Genomic DNA, 16729 nt, shown 5'->3' with positions numbered 1-16729 from the left:
TGCTTACCTATTAGCCTACTCATAAAATAATAAAATATATTACACGTATTGCACTACAGTCGTTTTGTCGCCTCCGGGGGACAATGTCTAAATGTATGCAGTCTCTGCCAAAGAACAAATCGTTGTTGTAAGACATCATTATATTATACGCCTTTGAGCGTTCTCTTTTTTATCGTAAGCATCATATCTATTATATTATATAAATAATATATCTATATATTTGTGTGCATGGTACTCTGGTATATAATAATAACTAGGTTAAATCACAAGATAACGATTTTTACATCCGTTATTATTAGGTGTTATTATATTTTTTTATGTATTTATATTTGTTTATTATGTGTATTTGAGTTTATTTATTATTGTTATTTTTATTGTTTTCAATTTTTTTATTTAGCTATTTTTTTCTCGCATGACGCGTGTTTTTTATGTTTCATTTTGATTTGTATCGTTTTGCTGAAACTTTTAAATCCCATTATATCATATTGCATTATACATCGTATAAAATGATGACGAGAATATTATACTGGACGATGGACGGTGTGATGTATAACAGGTGGTATATCAGGTGTCTGCAGAACAGTGATGCAGCGGGGCCCAGCTCAATTGAGTTCCGTGTCAGACCTGTACGTTAGCGACGAAATATCGGTACTGCTTGAAGAAATCCACGACTTGGAACCGAAGGGCAACATCGCTCCCATCGACGACGAACAAGAGTTCGAGATCAACGGCAGTCAGACGGGAGGCTCTTGGCTGGAAGTCACCAACAGTATGGCAGGCACGCCGGGATCGTGGGATTCGCACGCCAATTATAAACATCAGGAGGCGTCCAGGGCCAGATATAACGGAGTAGTGTTGCACTACGACAAAAGACCAATGAAGACACCATCAGGCGTCATCCGAGTTCTGCTATTGGTGAGTATCGCCTTGTCCTGTCTTGGTAGAGAAGTCCGGGCTCATTTTTTTTACGACTAGAGAAAAAAAAAGTATGACATATTTCTCAAGTTGGTCAACACTTACAAAAATACAAATTATTCAATTCACAAAATTAAATTTACTAAAACACTTATTTAATTTTTTCCTACACATTATTTCTTACCAGCGTTGTTTTCCCTATACATAAAATATTATTGTTCTATAAAAACAATTTGTATTAGTAAAGTTTACCGATAGTAAAAAAAAAAAAAAAATGAGTTCAAACTTTTCGCCAGGGAATCGTTTAACATATTGATCATTTTAATTGTGACATGTCTTTTTCCAGGTCACCTGTGTTTTGTGCATGTTTTGCCTATGTTTTGCCGGCACTTCCAGGTTGGCATTGTTCATGTTGCCAATGCTTAATCGAATACGGTTCATACTGTTTGTCACATTGTTCAATTTTCTAGTCACCGGAGCTATACTATTTTTGGATGTCACACACACTGTGTACTTATTTCCGTTCAACTGGGGAAAATTGGTAAGTACTATGCTAAGAGCATGGTCATATACCAGTAGCTTTAACAATATTGTGTTTGTGACTTCAACTAAATGTTTGTTTATTGTATTCCACTAGAATGTTTTGTTCTATGTTATGATGACCATATTGTGCCTCACGAGCTCCTCGTTGGTTCTTCATCAAGTATATTCATTTCACGAGTTTTACACATGGGTACCACGCGCTACACGCCATCAATTGCTCGCTGCTGCAGTAAGTAACTTAAAATTGTACTATTGAAACCTAGTATATCATTTTATGTAATCTATTCACCCCTAACCAGGTTTTAGGTTATTTATGTGCACTGGAGACGTTGTTGCTGGCCTTGCTGAGTCGCTGTGATGGTTTGGGCGGTCTGCATTACCGCCAAGTTAAAGACGATATGACAAGTCCACCCAATACATTGGCTCTACGTCAAAGAGTCCCACCACCACCCACAGTAGTATATTCACCATCACCGTCTCCTTCATTTTGCTTACGATCCATCAATCCCAAGTCATAATCATTATTATACAAAATTGCACCTATTAAACAAATATTTCACTCAGAAACTTATAAAAGTTACGTCTAGAAATTACTGTACTTTCCATAAGTCTTAATATATATACGCAATATGTATTATGGTTTTGTTTGTGGAATTTAATTGCGACCAATTTAAAGTATTATTAAGTTCAAAAGACTCCCCAAAAATACTTCATATATTTTTGTACTGATAAAATGTCTTCAACTAGTTTTTTTTTAATATAAATGTATTTTCAAATTTTTACATTTTTTTAATTCACACGTATTTGTTTTTAATTATTATTAACAAATTTCTTGGGCTTATCAATCAGTAAATACTATTTGACTAAATTAATATTTTTTAGATAATTGGTTTTTATTAAACGTGTGTATTTTTACTTTCTATTTACTTTCCTTATATTCTCATTTTAAATATATTAATTTATATTGTTAAAGTATAAGTTTTTTTATTATTGGCCGTCCATTTCAAATAGATAATTGTGCGCTTTATATAGCTACTGAATTAAACTGTAGTGCTTTTCAACTTTTAAGGTTATTTTTATGTCTAAATAATTAAAAACAAAAAAGATTTCAATATTATTATTTACAATACATTCTCTAACAAAACTTTGCATTTAAACTTTGCTAGTCATGTATTTAAAAAATTTAATATCTTAGCTGAAAAAGTATGAACAAACTTATTTCTTTCTTAGTTATTTTTAAAACGGCTTAAATGTGTTAACAAGGTTATATAAGCATATTCATTATCTATTTTATCAAGTATTTTAATTGAACCCTAATGATCAAAATACCAAATTAAATTAAAGTCATCTTATTAAAATGGTTGATGAATGTAATTTAACAAAATTCAATGTACACTTGTTACTTACTAGAAACCAAAGTTCCCGAAATTTTGTCATATCATTGTATAGCTAAAATATTATGTGGTCTGAAACATACTAGTTAAAACAAATATAGGTTTTACTGTTCATATTTTAAGATACATTACACGTTTTTATTTTTATTATCACTTAATTATATAACTATTGACATAGCTGATACTTCATTGTTTTTAAATGTTTAACTAATTACTAATAGTGTGGTTTAATGATGTATAGGGACAAATGTTAGTTGGTGCTTACCCCGTCTTGTATATTATCAGTTCACTATTGTCACTTTACACTTTTGCTCAACAAATTTGTGGCAAGAGCATAGTATGTTTACTACGAATGTAACCCTGTATTACCATAATCGTTAATCTACAGTATTAGATTGTAAAGTACAAAATTATTTTAACACATTAGTTATATCACTAATATAATAGCCTTGTTTACAATGCATGTGACACAAATTGAAAAAAAGAAGTGTAATTTTAATAATAATAATTAATAGGACTATTTTATTTAGTTCAACATTTTTACAAAAAATGTATTTAACGGGTGTGCAATTTTTTATCATGATATTTATTGTAAACAATGCTCTCATTATATAATATATCTATATATTCATAATACAAATGGGATATTGAAAATGAACCCATCTGTTTATTATTTTTTGTCAAAATGTTTTATATAATAGTGTTTATAAGCTATTCATCTTTTTTTTTCAACTAATGCTATTCCAAAATTTGTAATTAATAAAATTTCTGTAACTGAATGTGATTGATTTTCATATTTTAAGTGACAGATTAATTTTTTTAGGTATACACTAGTGTTACCGTCCTTAGTATTAATTGTGTAATAATGAAAATATATTTATCAAAGTATTTTTATATGATGGTTACTATAAATAATATATTATTGAAGGTACAATCTAATAAATTGTCGTACACATAAGTGATGGTTGGTTGTGAAGGAAATAGTATTTTGAATGGGTATTAATAATATATTAATAATTAATTGATGCAGTTTATAAAAAAATATAACTTTCATCTGAATTTAAATTGTATTTAAGTTAAGTAGTTACATTCTTGACTTAAGTTATATTCCACATTAAACTTAATTATACAATAGTTCTCTTTATGTTGAAACTATGATTAATTTTAAGTTAAATTTTACATGTTAACCATTCTTTTTCAGACTTTGTTAATTTTGTAAATTATTTTATTTCCACATAATTAAGCATGATTGTATTTCATGGCAAAAATTTTTTTTTTCAAAATTCTTGCTATGATTTTTTTTGTACATTATTATCAACACTAAACATTTAAATAAGAACTCAGAAAAAATAAATATATATGTTTATTTTATTTACTAAAAAAAACATCACAAATTCTAATTATTATTTAATATAAAAATTGGTTTTTAATTTATACACTTTTAATAATTTAATTTAAATATTTATCATTTATATACAAATATATTATGATGTATACAATAGCTTTATTAGCTGCTTAAATTAACCAAATAAAAACAATATGTATGTATACACATTTGATATTTATTTTTATTACTCCTATCTATTTCGATTGGATTTAAATCTACTAACAGGCCTTGTATTTTCTTCTTGGTTATCAGTTTCATTATCCAGAGATACATCGGATACTCTTTCCACAATGTCATCTATTTCGGTAAGAATTATCTAAAATGGTAAAATGTACACAGTTTATGAAACAAACATTTAACTTGCTCAGTTAAGTTCATTATACAAAGTATTATATCATATTTTGTAAATAAAAAATAGTACCTATTAATAATGTTACACAAAGAGTGAACCAATCACCAAAGTTAAAGGTAAAAATATTATCTAGGTCATCACAGAGGCTTATATTGGTATTACAACTTTAAAGTGAGTTATAAGCAGGACTTGGAAATTATAATACTAAAAAGTAGATTTTTAGAACTTCAATATGCACTTATAATAACATCAAAAAAAGTGCAAAAAATATGTAGTACTAAAATTCAAAATAAAATTGCCAACAAATATTTATAACTCTGAAATATAAATGAGAAATTTGATAATTACAGCACTACGTGTTTGACAAAAATTAACCAAATTATTGGAAATTAACAGAATGAATTGTTATCACTTTATCAGTGATAACATCTGATAATGTGCCTATTTGAAAATCAAAATATATATTTTGTTAGCGTATTTGTAAACTGATTGGAGTTATTTTTTATTTCTTTTATTACATATATAAATAACACTTAACACTCTTCATAAGCTAATTAGCACTAGAAAGTAGAACTTGTGAAATGCATGAATTAACAAAATAAAAATTCTTATATATCAGGAATGTGTAGAACAAACGTATATCTTACTTTAGATATTATAAAAATTATAAAAAAAAAAATATGTATTTGTTAGAACTATCAAAACTTTCAAGTCCTAGCAATGAGAATTTTAAAATTGTAATATTTTATAAAAGTAATTATAACTTACTTTAAAACTTAAATAGAATATGCTACAAAATGCCTAAGATAATATTTATAATAACTACTCAAAATAATAAAAATCATTCATGCACGTATAACGTTCTCTAAATAATTGTGCATGTAAGAACTTGATTTATCACGCAGTGGTGTACATTATATATATATATTTTTTTTTTATTGTAAAACTATTTTAAGATTCTTTGAATAAATTGTATTATTTAAAATATTGAATAAGATAATGTAAAATATTATAATACACACTTCTGGTCTGATAGATTCATCAGTTATGGTTTCTTTTCTTCGGCGAATGAAATGTTCTTCAGGTCTTGGTACAAATTCTTTAATTTGAATATCATTATTAAATGATACTTGCTTTTTATTCTTTTTTTTTAAGACTCTGGTAGTTTCAGGTATATCATTTGTGAAAACAATTTCTAATTTACTATCTTCATCTTCATCGTCATCTTCATCATCAACGTCATCATCATTGTCGTCATCATCATCATCATCATCATCATCATCCATGTCATCATCATCGTCATCATCGTCATCCATATCAATACAATTTTCATTTGAAAGACAGCCACTAATGTCTTCTCTACAACAAGTTTTAATAAAATATTCATAAATACAAAAATTATTTAATTATTAATATAAAAAATGATTTAAGACAAACCCATTCATAATTGCATAATGTACTTTAGATGCAGTAAACAATGTTGGTCTTTCCAATGCTTTAAGTTTGTCATCAAATCCTACCGATTTGAATTCATTTAATATTTTTTGACGTTGCTCTAATTCCTGTTGGTGTTTTTCCTCAGCTAAACGTTTCTTATATTCTTTTACCTTCTGCCTATGTATTTCTGGTTTATAAATATATATATATACATAATTTAATACTGATATAACAATTTTATTTTTACAGACAAAACTATACCATTCCAGGCTGCCTCTTCTGCTTCATCATAGGGTTCATTTATTTCTACTAATTTTTCTGAAACATTAACAACTTCCTGTCTAGCACTAATATTGTCCATGAACAATTCTTTTTCTTTTCTTAAATTTTCAAGCATATCATTACACCCTAATAACATTATGAACTTAAATAAAAATTTTTTTTTTATATAAACCAAACATACTATTGATTTGCCTTTTGCAAGCACTTTTAGCATCATAAGCACTCTGTTTAGTAAAAATTTCATTGTATCTAATAAATACTTCATTAGTATTACATATTTGGGCACGTACAAATACTTTTGATCCAAGTGGCATCAATATTGGAACAGACAAATGTTTAGGAAATTCTTCCAAGCATGTATATAATTCTTCATATTCTTTTTTGAAATTTTTCCATTTTTGCTCTAATGAAAAATTTAATTCTAATGCCTAAACAAAAAATTATACAATTCATTAGTATGATTTTTATTTTTCTAAAATATTCCATTAATCATTATAAACATTAAAATATTATTAAATACATTATTTAGTCATTGAACTTTATTCATAAGATATAAAATAATAATAACTGCTTGAAATGAACCTTTGTATATAAATGCATTTTCCATTGACTTTTTTATGAGATGGCTACATAATAATATTATTAGAAGTGAAACAGTGCAAAGAATCTATTTAGAATACAAATTTATAGATATAGCTAGATAACATAATATTTTAAAATAAATATGGTTATTATAGTTTAATAAAAACATACCAATTAACATTCTACTTATACTTTTATTATAGACAATTATTAATTTGTTTACTAGTAAAATATGATAAAAACAATTATTAAGAAGTGTAAAATGATAGGTAGAAAATAATAAAATAAATTATTAAAAGTATTAATAATTTTTATAAAAATAACCTACTTCACAAAATTAATCAAATGTTTCAGTATAAATGTAAAATTAAACAAATTAAAAATTATCCTTAAAGTTATCTTGAAAATTTTTTTAAAACTAAACTTTATTTATATTTATTTTTATACCAATAAATGAAACCTAATATCAAATTAATATATGTTTCAATTCTAATATGATAAAATTTTATAATACTTATGTGGCTATGAATTGAGATTTTATTTTAAGTGTCATAAAAATATACCTATTACATAAAATTAAAACCCATGACTAAAATAAATAGTTGAATATCATCATTCATCATTATGAGACATTTTTTTATGGCTTCATTTAAAATGAACAATTTATAGTTGGATATAACCCAATTAAATTATCATAGGTAGAATCAAAATTAGTACCTATGTAAATAAATATATATATTTTCTTACTAATAACCTAATGATATAAAATTAAAATTTGATGTTTACTCAAAATAATAATTCAAAAAATTCAAACTCTAGTATGTACAATTAAATTCATTATACATGATAGTATAATAATAAACCATTAAGAAAATTGTATTTTACAATTAAAGAATAAAGACTGAGCTCATTGGAAAATAGTCAATATGTAATTATAATCTACAATAAAAACTGGCTAAGAATAACGACTACAATAACAATAAATCAACTAGCAATAACTGATCCAGACATGCAGTTATGTTATAAATTGTAATTACTGCATTATAAAAATATTATTATATTAGTGACATTACTAGGATTTTGTTTAAGAAGAGGGACATGATATTTTGCTAACTTATTTGATTACCTAATAAGTTTGGAATGTTATGTGTATAAAATTTACTGCAACCTTTATCAAAAATACAAATTTTAATACATAGTTAACCTGGTTAGATGTTATATTTTCAAAACATCTAAAAGAATTTTTAAATTTTCCCAAAATTTGCTATGTTACTGAATTCTATTTATAATTAACCCGAATCCGGTTGCCGAACTACTGCTCACCTGGGCGTTAAATTTTTGAACCAAAGGGACGCCCTGCAGCTGCTGCTCGGACGACGGCGATGTCATGGCGCAACGGTTTTCTGACGATAAAATCGTGTAGACGGTCTTAAGATCAGAGAACTGACGAACACGGTAGTGGTGATCAGAAGGTGACTCTGAGACTGCTGGTAGTGAACTAGCGAACGACTACACTTGTAGTTTGTACTAGTTGTACTCTGACACTCTGTAGTGCAGCTACTGCTCGTGAGATTAAACACAGCATACACGTGAGTCGTGAACGATAAGGCGAAGAGTCGTGTGAACACTGAACATTGATAAGTCGATAAGTGATAACGGCAAACGGTTGAACGCCTTGTGCGATGGCGCCAATCGTGATAGACCAGACGGTCGGAGGGAAGCGCATCGTATTTCTGACTTCGCAGTCCACCCGCTCCCGTTGGATTCCCGAGCACTGCGGTCTGCGACTACCACTACGATTTCATTACACCGTCCGGCCTAGTTCCGTGTCTACCGACTTATTGCACAGGTAATTTCAGCAATCGTTATTAATTTTCCATTTTTCGGTTTAAAATCACATTAATCACAATCCACAACACTCGACCAACTACGACGACAACAATAACATACAACAGCTGAACACTGAACAGCCATAGCGCATTAGCGCTGATCATTTCTGCGATAATAAATAATAAATAATAATATTATGTTTTGGCGGACCCCACTAATGATCATGGGAGGTGAGGATTACAACAGGTAGACGAGCGCGGGACCATTGAACCTACGCGGTTTCTGGTCAGTCGCACGATACGGCGACGTGTACCTCTTTGTCTGTGTATGTTGTTTACCGGCGCCGCTTCGCTTACACGTTTATATTGTTTATAACGATTTTCACTCGTTCCCAAAATCCTAAGCACGGATACTTAGCGTCCACTTGTCTTCCTGTACAGCAATTTCGCAGATTTGTCGTGTCCTCGTGTGTGTTAATCGTATTACGAATTTCTTTAATTACCACGAAATCGTACTCGATTAAACCGTGGTAGTACCTACCTTGGTGGTTTGGTAGACGTAGCGTCGTTGATTTATCGGTGCAGATAGTACACGTCCATGCGGAATGTTTTTTTTTTTTATATTCATTAATTTAGTGCTTTAACAGTTTCTTACGACCGCGTGGTTTTCAAGAGTACGTGCTTCATTCAGTTCTTTGTTTTTTGGTTAAATTGTCTTCTTTAATAGTTGTTTGTTTAATTTATAATTCTTTTTCACCGAGGATAGATACTTATAAACAATTAGCATTCGATATAATATTGATTCTTGAACGTTCCTATCTTATCCAGCTGTTCAAAGCCCTATTTGTGTTTGCAGAACTTATCTTGTACAGTTTTCTTCAAGTGTTTCCGTGTGATCATATTTAGGTATCTCGACGATAATGGTACGACAGAATTCGAGGTTATTAGTGGTTTGCGGCCCGTCTGGCTCAGGCAAGTCGACACTGCTTCGTAAACTGTTTGATGAGTACCCCGATAAGTTTGGTTTCTCAGTATCACACACCACCCGATCTCCAAGGCGTTTCGAAGTAGATGGCCAACACTATCATTTCACCACCAAGGACCAAATGCAAGCAGCTATCGATCGAGGAGACTTCCTTGAGCATGCTACCTTCTCCAACAACATGTATGGCACCAGGTAAGGCTGATTCCTTTCTTTATTTTTTAATGCATGCTCATTATCTATGTTTCATATTTTTATCTTGTGATGTTAGTCTTAAAGCAGTACAAAACGTTCAAAAGTCTGGCAAGATATGTGTTCTTGATATTGACATGCAAGGAGTCATTCAAATTAAAAAGATTGCTTCCCTGAAACCAATCAGTGTGTTTGTCAAACCTCCTAGTATTGGTGAACTCGAAATACGATTGCGTAGACGAAATTCAGAGTCTGAGGATAATTTACGAGCTAGATTGAATGTCGCACAACAAGAAATTAACTATGGTTAGTATATTTAAAGCGTTGATAAATAACTTTATATTTAACTCAACATAACTATCATACATTTTTCTAGGAGAAACACCTGGAAACTTTGATTGTATTATAGTAAATGAGTCTTTAGATAAAGCATACAATGCTTTCAAAGAATTTGTTTTAAAGTCCTTTGAAAATATAGAAAATTAAGTATACAGTTAAATAATACCTAAAGTATTCAGTATTCAAAACTCAGTCAGTAGATTTTAGTTATTATATTTGTAAAATGTTTTTGTACTTAAATATTATTATAAAAACATTCTAGAATAATGTTATACCTCCTTATGCTATAATTAATTTTTAAATATTAATAGTTTTTAAAATTATATTAAGTTATGTAAAATTAATTTAGTTAATAACTAGAGGACACACATGCATACGTCATACATATTGTATTAATTATTATGCAAATTTAAAAAAATATTAATAACTTCCATAGTTACAATACTATTAACAATACTATATTTTATTTTGAAATTTTTATAATTTTAGCAGTACAAAACTCCTCAAATAACTAATGTGATTATTTGTTACCTTTATTATTTTCTAAGAAAAAAATGTCAATAGTTCTTATGTTCTATATATATATATATTTATTTTAAAAAAAATTGACTGATATAATTCAGAGGAACTAATTACTAGAAGAGGCCATATATATGGTCAAAATTTTGTATTCTTTCATAAACAACTTATGGTCTCAATTTTGTACAATCAATAATAATTATTTTTATTATTCTTATTATTATTAATTACTGTCACTAGTATCGTATCCACATTTAATTAAATTGTTCCATTTTCTTTTTGTTTCCAATATTAAGTTCTTTTAATTTTCTAATATAGAATGAATCTGTTATTTCTTCTCTTACATATCATGATTTACATTCTACACAACATACATTTTCTGTTTAACTATTTTACATGTGTTTATGTTGTGCCAAATGAAATTTTTTTTATTAAATCAAACTAAATTGTTTTTGTATATTGAAATACAATAAAAAAAGAACAATGTATTTGAAAATTTTAAATGTTTCTAGTTAAAGTCAACAAGATTAATCATATTATCATAAAATAACATATAACAAATAATACAATTTTTTGTTTAAAATTTGTTGGTTATATCTGAATGTTTAAGAATGAGACTGGTATAATAAAATATTTTTTATACAGTGTGTGTTAATAGTATGATATCTTAATTAATTTGAAAAATACCTCCTTGAAATCCAATAAAATAATAAAATAGTAATTGCATTTATATTTATGGTTTCTTATGTGATTTCCAAAAGTAAAGTGCTTATCTAAAATTTATATTCTTATAGATAAACATACTGTTGGCTTCTTTTTTGTATGGTTACTTTATTGAATTTATATATATATATACGAGTTAATACATAAAATAGATATTATGTAGTTTACTACAATATAGTATTAAGATTTAATTTATAAAAAAATCTAGATATTAAATATTTTGTTAAAAAAGATAATATTACGAAAATTTACATAGTTGTTTTTGCATGTATTATTAATTATTTTTTATAGTAAACATTTTTATTTAATCAATATGAGCTTAAGATATTTTTCGTTTTAAAAGTAATATTGTGGATGACTATATACAATAAAAAACTAAAATGTCAAGAAAATAAATAATGTCTTCTGGTTATGTTTAATTGAACTATTTTAACTCTCATCATTATTTTTAAGTTGAAACCAAAAATCTAAAGTGAATGTTACATTTAGGTTATAGCCCAACAATTGTTTATACCACAATATATGTGTCTAATATTAAACATAGTGCATTATGGTTAATATTTAAAACCACGCTATTAATTATTTAAGTAGACTAGTATTAATTGTTATTGTCAATATACCTATATTTAATTTATTTTTTTACCTCAATTATATGTAGAATAATTTGTTCTAAGTTAGTCTAAAATATATATTTTATTGTTTATTGCTATTAAAAATACAATTTTTTGTTGTATATTTTAGTTGTTTATAATTTATATATACATTTAATATAAATCTTGTGCTAATCATGTTTTCATACAATATAAAATATATAAACTAGTTATTTTAATCAAATTCCCGAGAGTGGTATCCATTGGTTATTAGGTTTCTCTGTATAATAAGACAAATTATTATCAAATTAAAAAGACTGAAGAAATTGCTCTGCTATACTTATTAGTTATTAGTATATTTTGAGTGCATCTGATTGTGTAAGTCACTGTAGTAATTGATTTGTTAAAGTTGAATGTAATGGTAAATTATTGCATATAAAAAAAGATTTTAATTCAAGAACACGAATTAGTTCTTATTTATAAGGATATATGAATTTATATTACTTAATAATAGGTTGAACTGATTTTTAGTAAAAATATTTCATATTAAAACTCAAAAACAATTATTTCTAAAATTATATGCTCATTATATATAATAATGTGTTTGTTTTATAAACTTTTATTAAATAAAAAGATTTCAAAACGAAGACATATTTATTAAGTTTATTAAACAATAAAAAATCACCAAGTATATTTATATTTGTAATAGTTACATCCCCTATAATTTGTAAATATAATTACAATGATAGTATAACAAATAATGTATAATAAAAACAAGATAACATATAATATAACGATTGTTCTTTATAGCCTTAAATTGCAAAAAACTTAATAATAATAAATAATAATACATATTATTATAATACAAGATAAACAATGGAATCCCCTTTTTAAAAAACTTATCAGTTATCACCGATGAATAAGGTCGTAAGTATAGATAATACTTTTTTGTAATAGCTTATCGCCATCGAAGAAGGTCGTAACCAAAGATACTTCTGTTTTTCTAATGTAGATAGTATCTCAAAAAAACGCATGAAAGTCTATTTTTTTAATTGATACTTTGATATTTTTTAGTGCCTATTTTATAAACTCTATAACATGTATACAAATGTTCAAACTGATATATTAAAAAACAGAAAAACAATTTAAATTTGAATATTTGTTTAATTCATCCTGAAAAGTTGCAAAAAACAAGATATGATTATTTCATTGTGACAGTCGATAAAGATATTTAGAAATAATTTCAAGTCTTCATACATATTATTATGATTTAAAGTATTAAATTACAAAAAAATTGTGAAACAATTAAACCTTAAGCGTCAATTTAATTTTTATACACTATTAAAGTTAATAATTTTAATTAAATATTTTCTAGAAAAAAAGAAAAATTTAATTTAATCCTTAACTAAATGTACAATTTTTTTTCAATAATTACACGAGCCGTGTAAACTAGTTCACACACCAATTTGATTTACACAGAAATCAATTTATTGTATATATATTTGACTTCATTTACTTATAAAAGAAAGTACAACTTAATATTGTTTTAAATTTAATTATAATGATAAATAAAAGACAAAATGCTGTTATTACTATATTATAATTGATAAAAGTAAAAATATTTTACTGTTAAATAATTTTTGCTAACTTAAATTAAATGTAGGTAACTTGCTATCCTGACTCATAGGTACATCTTGCATACATGACAACATCTATTATGTGTTCATTACATGTAAACTTCTGACACGAAGAAAATTGTATTGTTGTCACCCTATTTTTTTGCTTATTTCGTTCACCAATTTAAAAATAATTTAATACGGAGTTTATTTTTGCTGTAACAAACATCGAATGACAATTAAAATAATGGATTAATATTTAATATATATATTAGATTAAGAAAATAACTGAAAATAAATATAAACCAAAATGGAATAAGACGAATAAAAATATTGGTGTACAGAGTACGCCAGCGTGTGTAGACATGTAGTTAAGGATTAATAATATCGATAATATTTGACTTCTGATTACATTTAATTTTATGGAAGTTTGACATCTTAGCCTTACTAACAAATACCACTTTAGGGTCGAGAGCATGAATAATAATAATAGTTTACTTTTCATTAGATTTCTACAGTTTTTATTTATGACAAAGTTTAATCTTCTTATTAAGTCATAGAAAGTATTTAATAATTTGATAGTTTCGCAATATTTAAACTATATAATTGCTTAGAAACTAACAAAGAGTAAATTGAGTTGTTCGATTGCAAAGAATATTCATGGTTTGTATTTTGTATTAAAGTTATCTTTTACTTTATATCTTTATCCTAGAGTTCAAAAAACCAATAAAACTCAAAATTAACTTTTTTTATTTCCAACAAATTATTGTCTTGAGGGAATAATTTATTACACCTGTTCATTTTTAAATTGTTATCGATTTGCCGCTTTAGGCGTTAGTGAAGAAAGTTGGCTACACTGTTTCCGCTTTTATATCGTGTGGGTGACGCGTGGACGTTCTGTGCCTCTGTGGCTCTGTCACTTGCTCGCATACCTACACTCCCACCCAATGCTAACCAATTACCGGATATTTGTGTTTTCCGGTGTCTCTTGAATAACTTGAAATTTGAATGCAGAGTCTTGTTCTCTATTTCTCTAATAATTCATTCACTTCACGTTATGACTCCTTGACTACACGTTGTATTTTGTGGTATGTTTACCGCTCACCTTTGCTTAATCTTCCCACGTTTCCATTCCCGAAGTTTTATCCATTTGCATCGGTGCTCAATAAGTCTCTTCATCAGTGTCATTTATGGATTCAGCTAGGGTGAGTACTTAAAAGCTTAATTACTATTAATGCTTTTCCAAAGGTATATTCGTATTATCCTCTGTGGTGATCGACAACAAGCCGGGATCTTTGGATCACTGATGCACTGTGAGAGGGACGTCGTCCGATTGCGGCCCAAAGTAAACTTTTTACCTTTTTGCCTATCCCGATTGCGGCCTGTCCATAGTAGGTAGGAAATACTATTTAAGACATTTAAGTGGTTTAATATTTGACTAGATACCTATTTATTGACAAATTAATTGTACTTTATATCTCTTTTTATTGTAAACAATTTATTTTTTTATATCCGTTGAGAAAGAATTATAGTATACTTGCCATGTGTTTAAATATTATTTTTATTTATAATTATTTTTTAATAATTTAGGTATATCGACGTACTTCATAATATTATGATAAAAGTTTGAATTTCAAACACAAATACGTCCAATACACATTTATACAGTATTTAAAATATTGACTTTATTTTATTAATTATAAGGTATTCTGTGAACCAATGCGCCTTTGGACGCAATCGGGATACTTATATTTGGGATAAAATACGATTACCTGTATTCGGGCTGCAATCGGGCAACTCTGTGTGAGAGAATTATCCAAGAAGACATCTTCCTACATTTGTCTGCTCCATCTGGTGTGGTTTTTTAGAGACAAGTTTTGTTTTTGGGACAACTGCTACTGCACTGTATGCCCTTGATTTGAGTAAGCCAATTAGTATCCCTGTTACAACACTTAAACTAGGAATTTCGACGCTTCTCAATATGTCATTTAAATTTAAATATTCTAATCTTAGAAACGCCTGTTACGCCTTTTAACTATTGTCTATTTGTATAATGAGAGTGCAGTTCATCACTGCCATTAATACTCGTGTATATTTATGTGTGTGTATGTAGTGTGTATATTGAATAATGGCAAGTTTTGATAGTCGACGGTCACAATAGCTTCTAGCTATTGTCTAGAGGTTCTTTCTAACAATTCAAATAGTTGCATATTTAATATTAATATCAAAGCTTTAACAAAATACTCTGATTCTAATAATACTCTAATTATAGTGTAGTTCTATCTTATTGGATGTCATGTTTTTCATAAATTTTTAATATATTGTACTCAAATTTTTTAAACTGGATAATTGATTTACACTTGTATGATTTTTTTTACATTTAGTTTTCAGTATTTTTAACATAAAGACTATATCACGAAACACCCATCTCTGAATATATGGAAATTCTGAATGTTATTGTAGATATTATTTTATTTTAAATATTACAAAACATTCAGAATTTTCTAGTGTATAGAGTTATCACATCTATATTGAAACAAGTCAATACTACGTTTACTATAAGGAAATTTGTTAAAAAACAAAGTGCTTTTTATATACTTTGCTTTTTAACAAGTTTCTTGATAATAAACGTGTTACTATCAAATCACAATGGATGGGAACAGAATTTATTTGAATAACCAATCTACTCCTCTTGAGAAATGTACAAACAAAAATGTTATATAACTTTTAAAAGGTACTAAATATTTAAATTTTACCTAACAAGAAGTACCTATTAATTAATTATACTTAAGTTGATTTTATATATATATTCAAATGTTATTCAGACAAATTTGTATAAATTATAAACTAACATTGATTTTTATCTATTATTAATTTTGTTTAGTAAGTAATTGTTCTTCTTAACATATTATATGAGAAAGAAACCACCAACTTTTAAATATTGAGAGTTTTTAAAGTTTATGGTGCAAGTCAAAAGTTTGTTCCAGGTATCGTTAATCACGATTTATCCATAAAAAGAAATAAACAAAAATAATATACTTACTGTT

General features: G+C 27.3%; 3 protein-coding genes across 4 annotated transcripts; 2 read left to right on the top strand and 1 right to left on the bottom strand.

The window, feature by feature from the left end:
* Positions 1–585: 585 nt before the first annotated feature.
* LOC112600569 lies at positions 586–1976 on the top strand. Its single transcript, XM_025347835.1, has 4 exons — positions 586–915; positions 1262–1456; positions 1553–1687; positions 1758–1976. The coding sequence occupies exons 1-4, from the start codon at positions 586–588 to the stop codon at positions 1974–1976; spliced, it is 879 nt and encodes a 292-aa protein (XP_025203620.1).
* Positions 1977–4276: 2300 nt separating this feature from the next.
* Positions 4277–8465, bottom strand: LOC112595042 (unconventional prefoldin RPB5 interactor-like protein). Its single transcript, XM_025340119.1, has 6 exons — positions 8216–8465; positions 6492–6738; positions 6290–6436; positions 6029–6215; positions 5614–5950; positions 4277–4555 (listed from the first exon to the last, which is right to left on the bottom strand). Exons 1-6 carry the CDS (start codon positions 8279–8281, stop codon positions 4430–4432), a joined length of 1110 nt encoding a protein of 369 aa, XP_025195904.1. The 5' UTR covers positions 8282–8465; the 3' UTR covers positions 4277–4429.
* Positions 8466–8639: 174 nt separating this feature from the next.
* Positions 8640–10535, top strand: LOC112595050 (guanylate kinase). Of its 2 annotated transcripts, none has more exons than XM_025340141.1 (4): positions 8640–8741; positions 9628–9898; positions 9975–10201; positions 10272–10534. In XM_025340141.1, the coding sequence occupies exons 2-4, from the start codon at positions 9642–9644 to the stop codon at positions 10379–10381; spliced, it is 594 nt and encodes a 197-aa protein (XP_025195926.1). In that variant the 5' UTR covers positions 8640–8741; positions 9628–9641; the 3' UTR covers positions 10382–10534. The 2 variants fall into 2 exon arrangements, with proteins under 2 accessions (XP_025195926.1, XP_025195918.1); XM_025340133.1 differs by lacking the exon at positions 8640–8741 and adding an exon at positions 8752–8952 and having other exon boundaries at positions 10272–10535.
* Positions 10536–16729: the final 6194 nt, after the last annotated feature.

The sequence above is a fragment of the Melanaphis sacchari genome, unplaced genomic scaffold (assembly GCF_002803265.2).
Source record: "Melanaphis sacchari strain LSU unplaced genomic scaffold, SCAv2.0 Contig0_pilon_pilon, whole genome shotgun sequence".
Classification (NCBI taxonomy): domain Eukaryota; kingdom Metazoa; phylum Arthropoda; class Insecta; order Hemiptera; family Aphididae; genus Melanaphis; species Melanaphis sacchari.
The sequence above is the reverse complement of the archived record's forward strand: the minus strand, read 5'-3'. Positions and strand labels throughout refer to the sequence as shown.

Bases quoted from the DNA above. Each gene is read 5' to 3' on its own strand.
- LOC112600569 (XM_025347835.1), top strand. From the start codon at position 586: ATGCAGCGGGGCCCAGCTCAATTGAGTTCCGTGTCAGACCTGTACGTT. The intron at 916-1,261 runs GTGAGTATCGCC...GTCTTTTTCCAG, and splicing joins TCATCCGAGTTCTGCTATTG to GTCACCTGTGTTTTGTGCAT. The intron at 1,688-1,757 runs GTAAGTAACTTA...ACCCCTAACCAG, and splicing joins ATCAATTGCTCGCTGCTGCA to GTTTTAGGTTATTTATGTGC.
- LOC112595042 (XM_025340119.1), bottom strand. From the start codon at position 8,281: ATGACATCGCCGTCGTCCGAGCAGCAGCTGCAGGGCGTCCCTTTGGTT. The intron at 6,437-6,491 runs GTATGTTTGGTT...TAATGTTATTAG, and splicing joins TTGCAAAAGGCAAATCAATA to GGTGTAATGATATGCTTGAA. The intron at 4,556-5,613 runs GTGTGTATTATA...TTACCATTTTAG, and splicing joins ATGAATCTATCAGACCAGAA to ATAATTCTTACCGAAATAGA.
- LOC112595050 (XM_025340133.1), top strand. From the start codon at position 8,919: ATGTTTTGGCGGACCCCACTAATGATCATGGGAG. The intron at 9,899-9,974 runs GTAAGGCTGATT...TTGTGATGTTAG, and splicing joins AACAACATGTATGGCACCAG to TCTTAAAGCAGTACAAAACG. The intron at 10,202-10,271 runs GTTAGTATATTT...ACATTTTTCTAG, and splicing joins ACAACAAGAAATTAACTATG to GAGAAACACCTGGAAACTTT.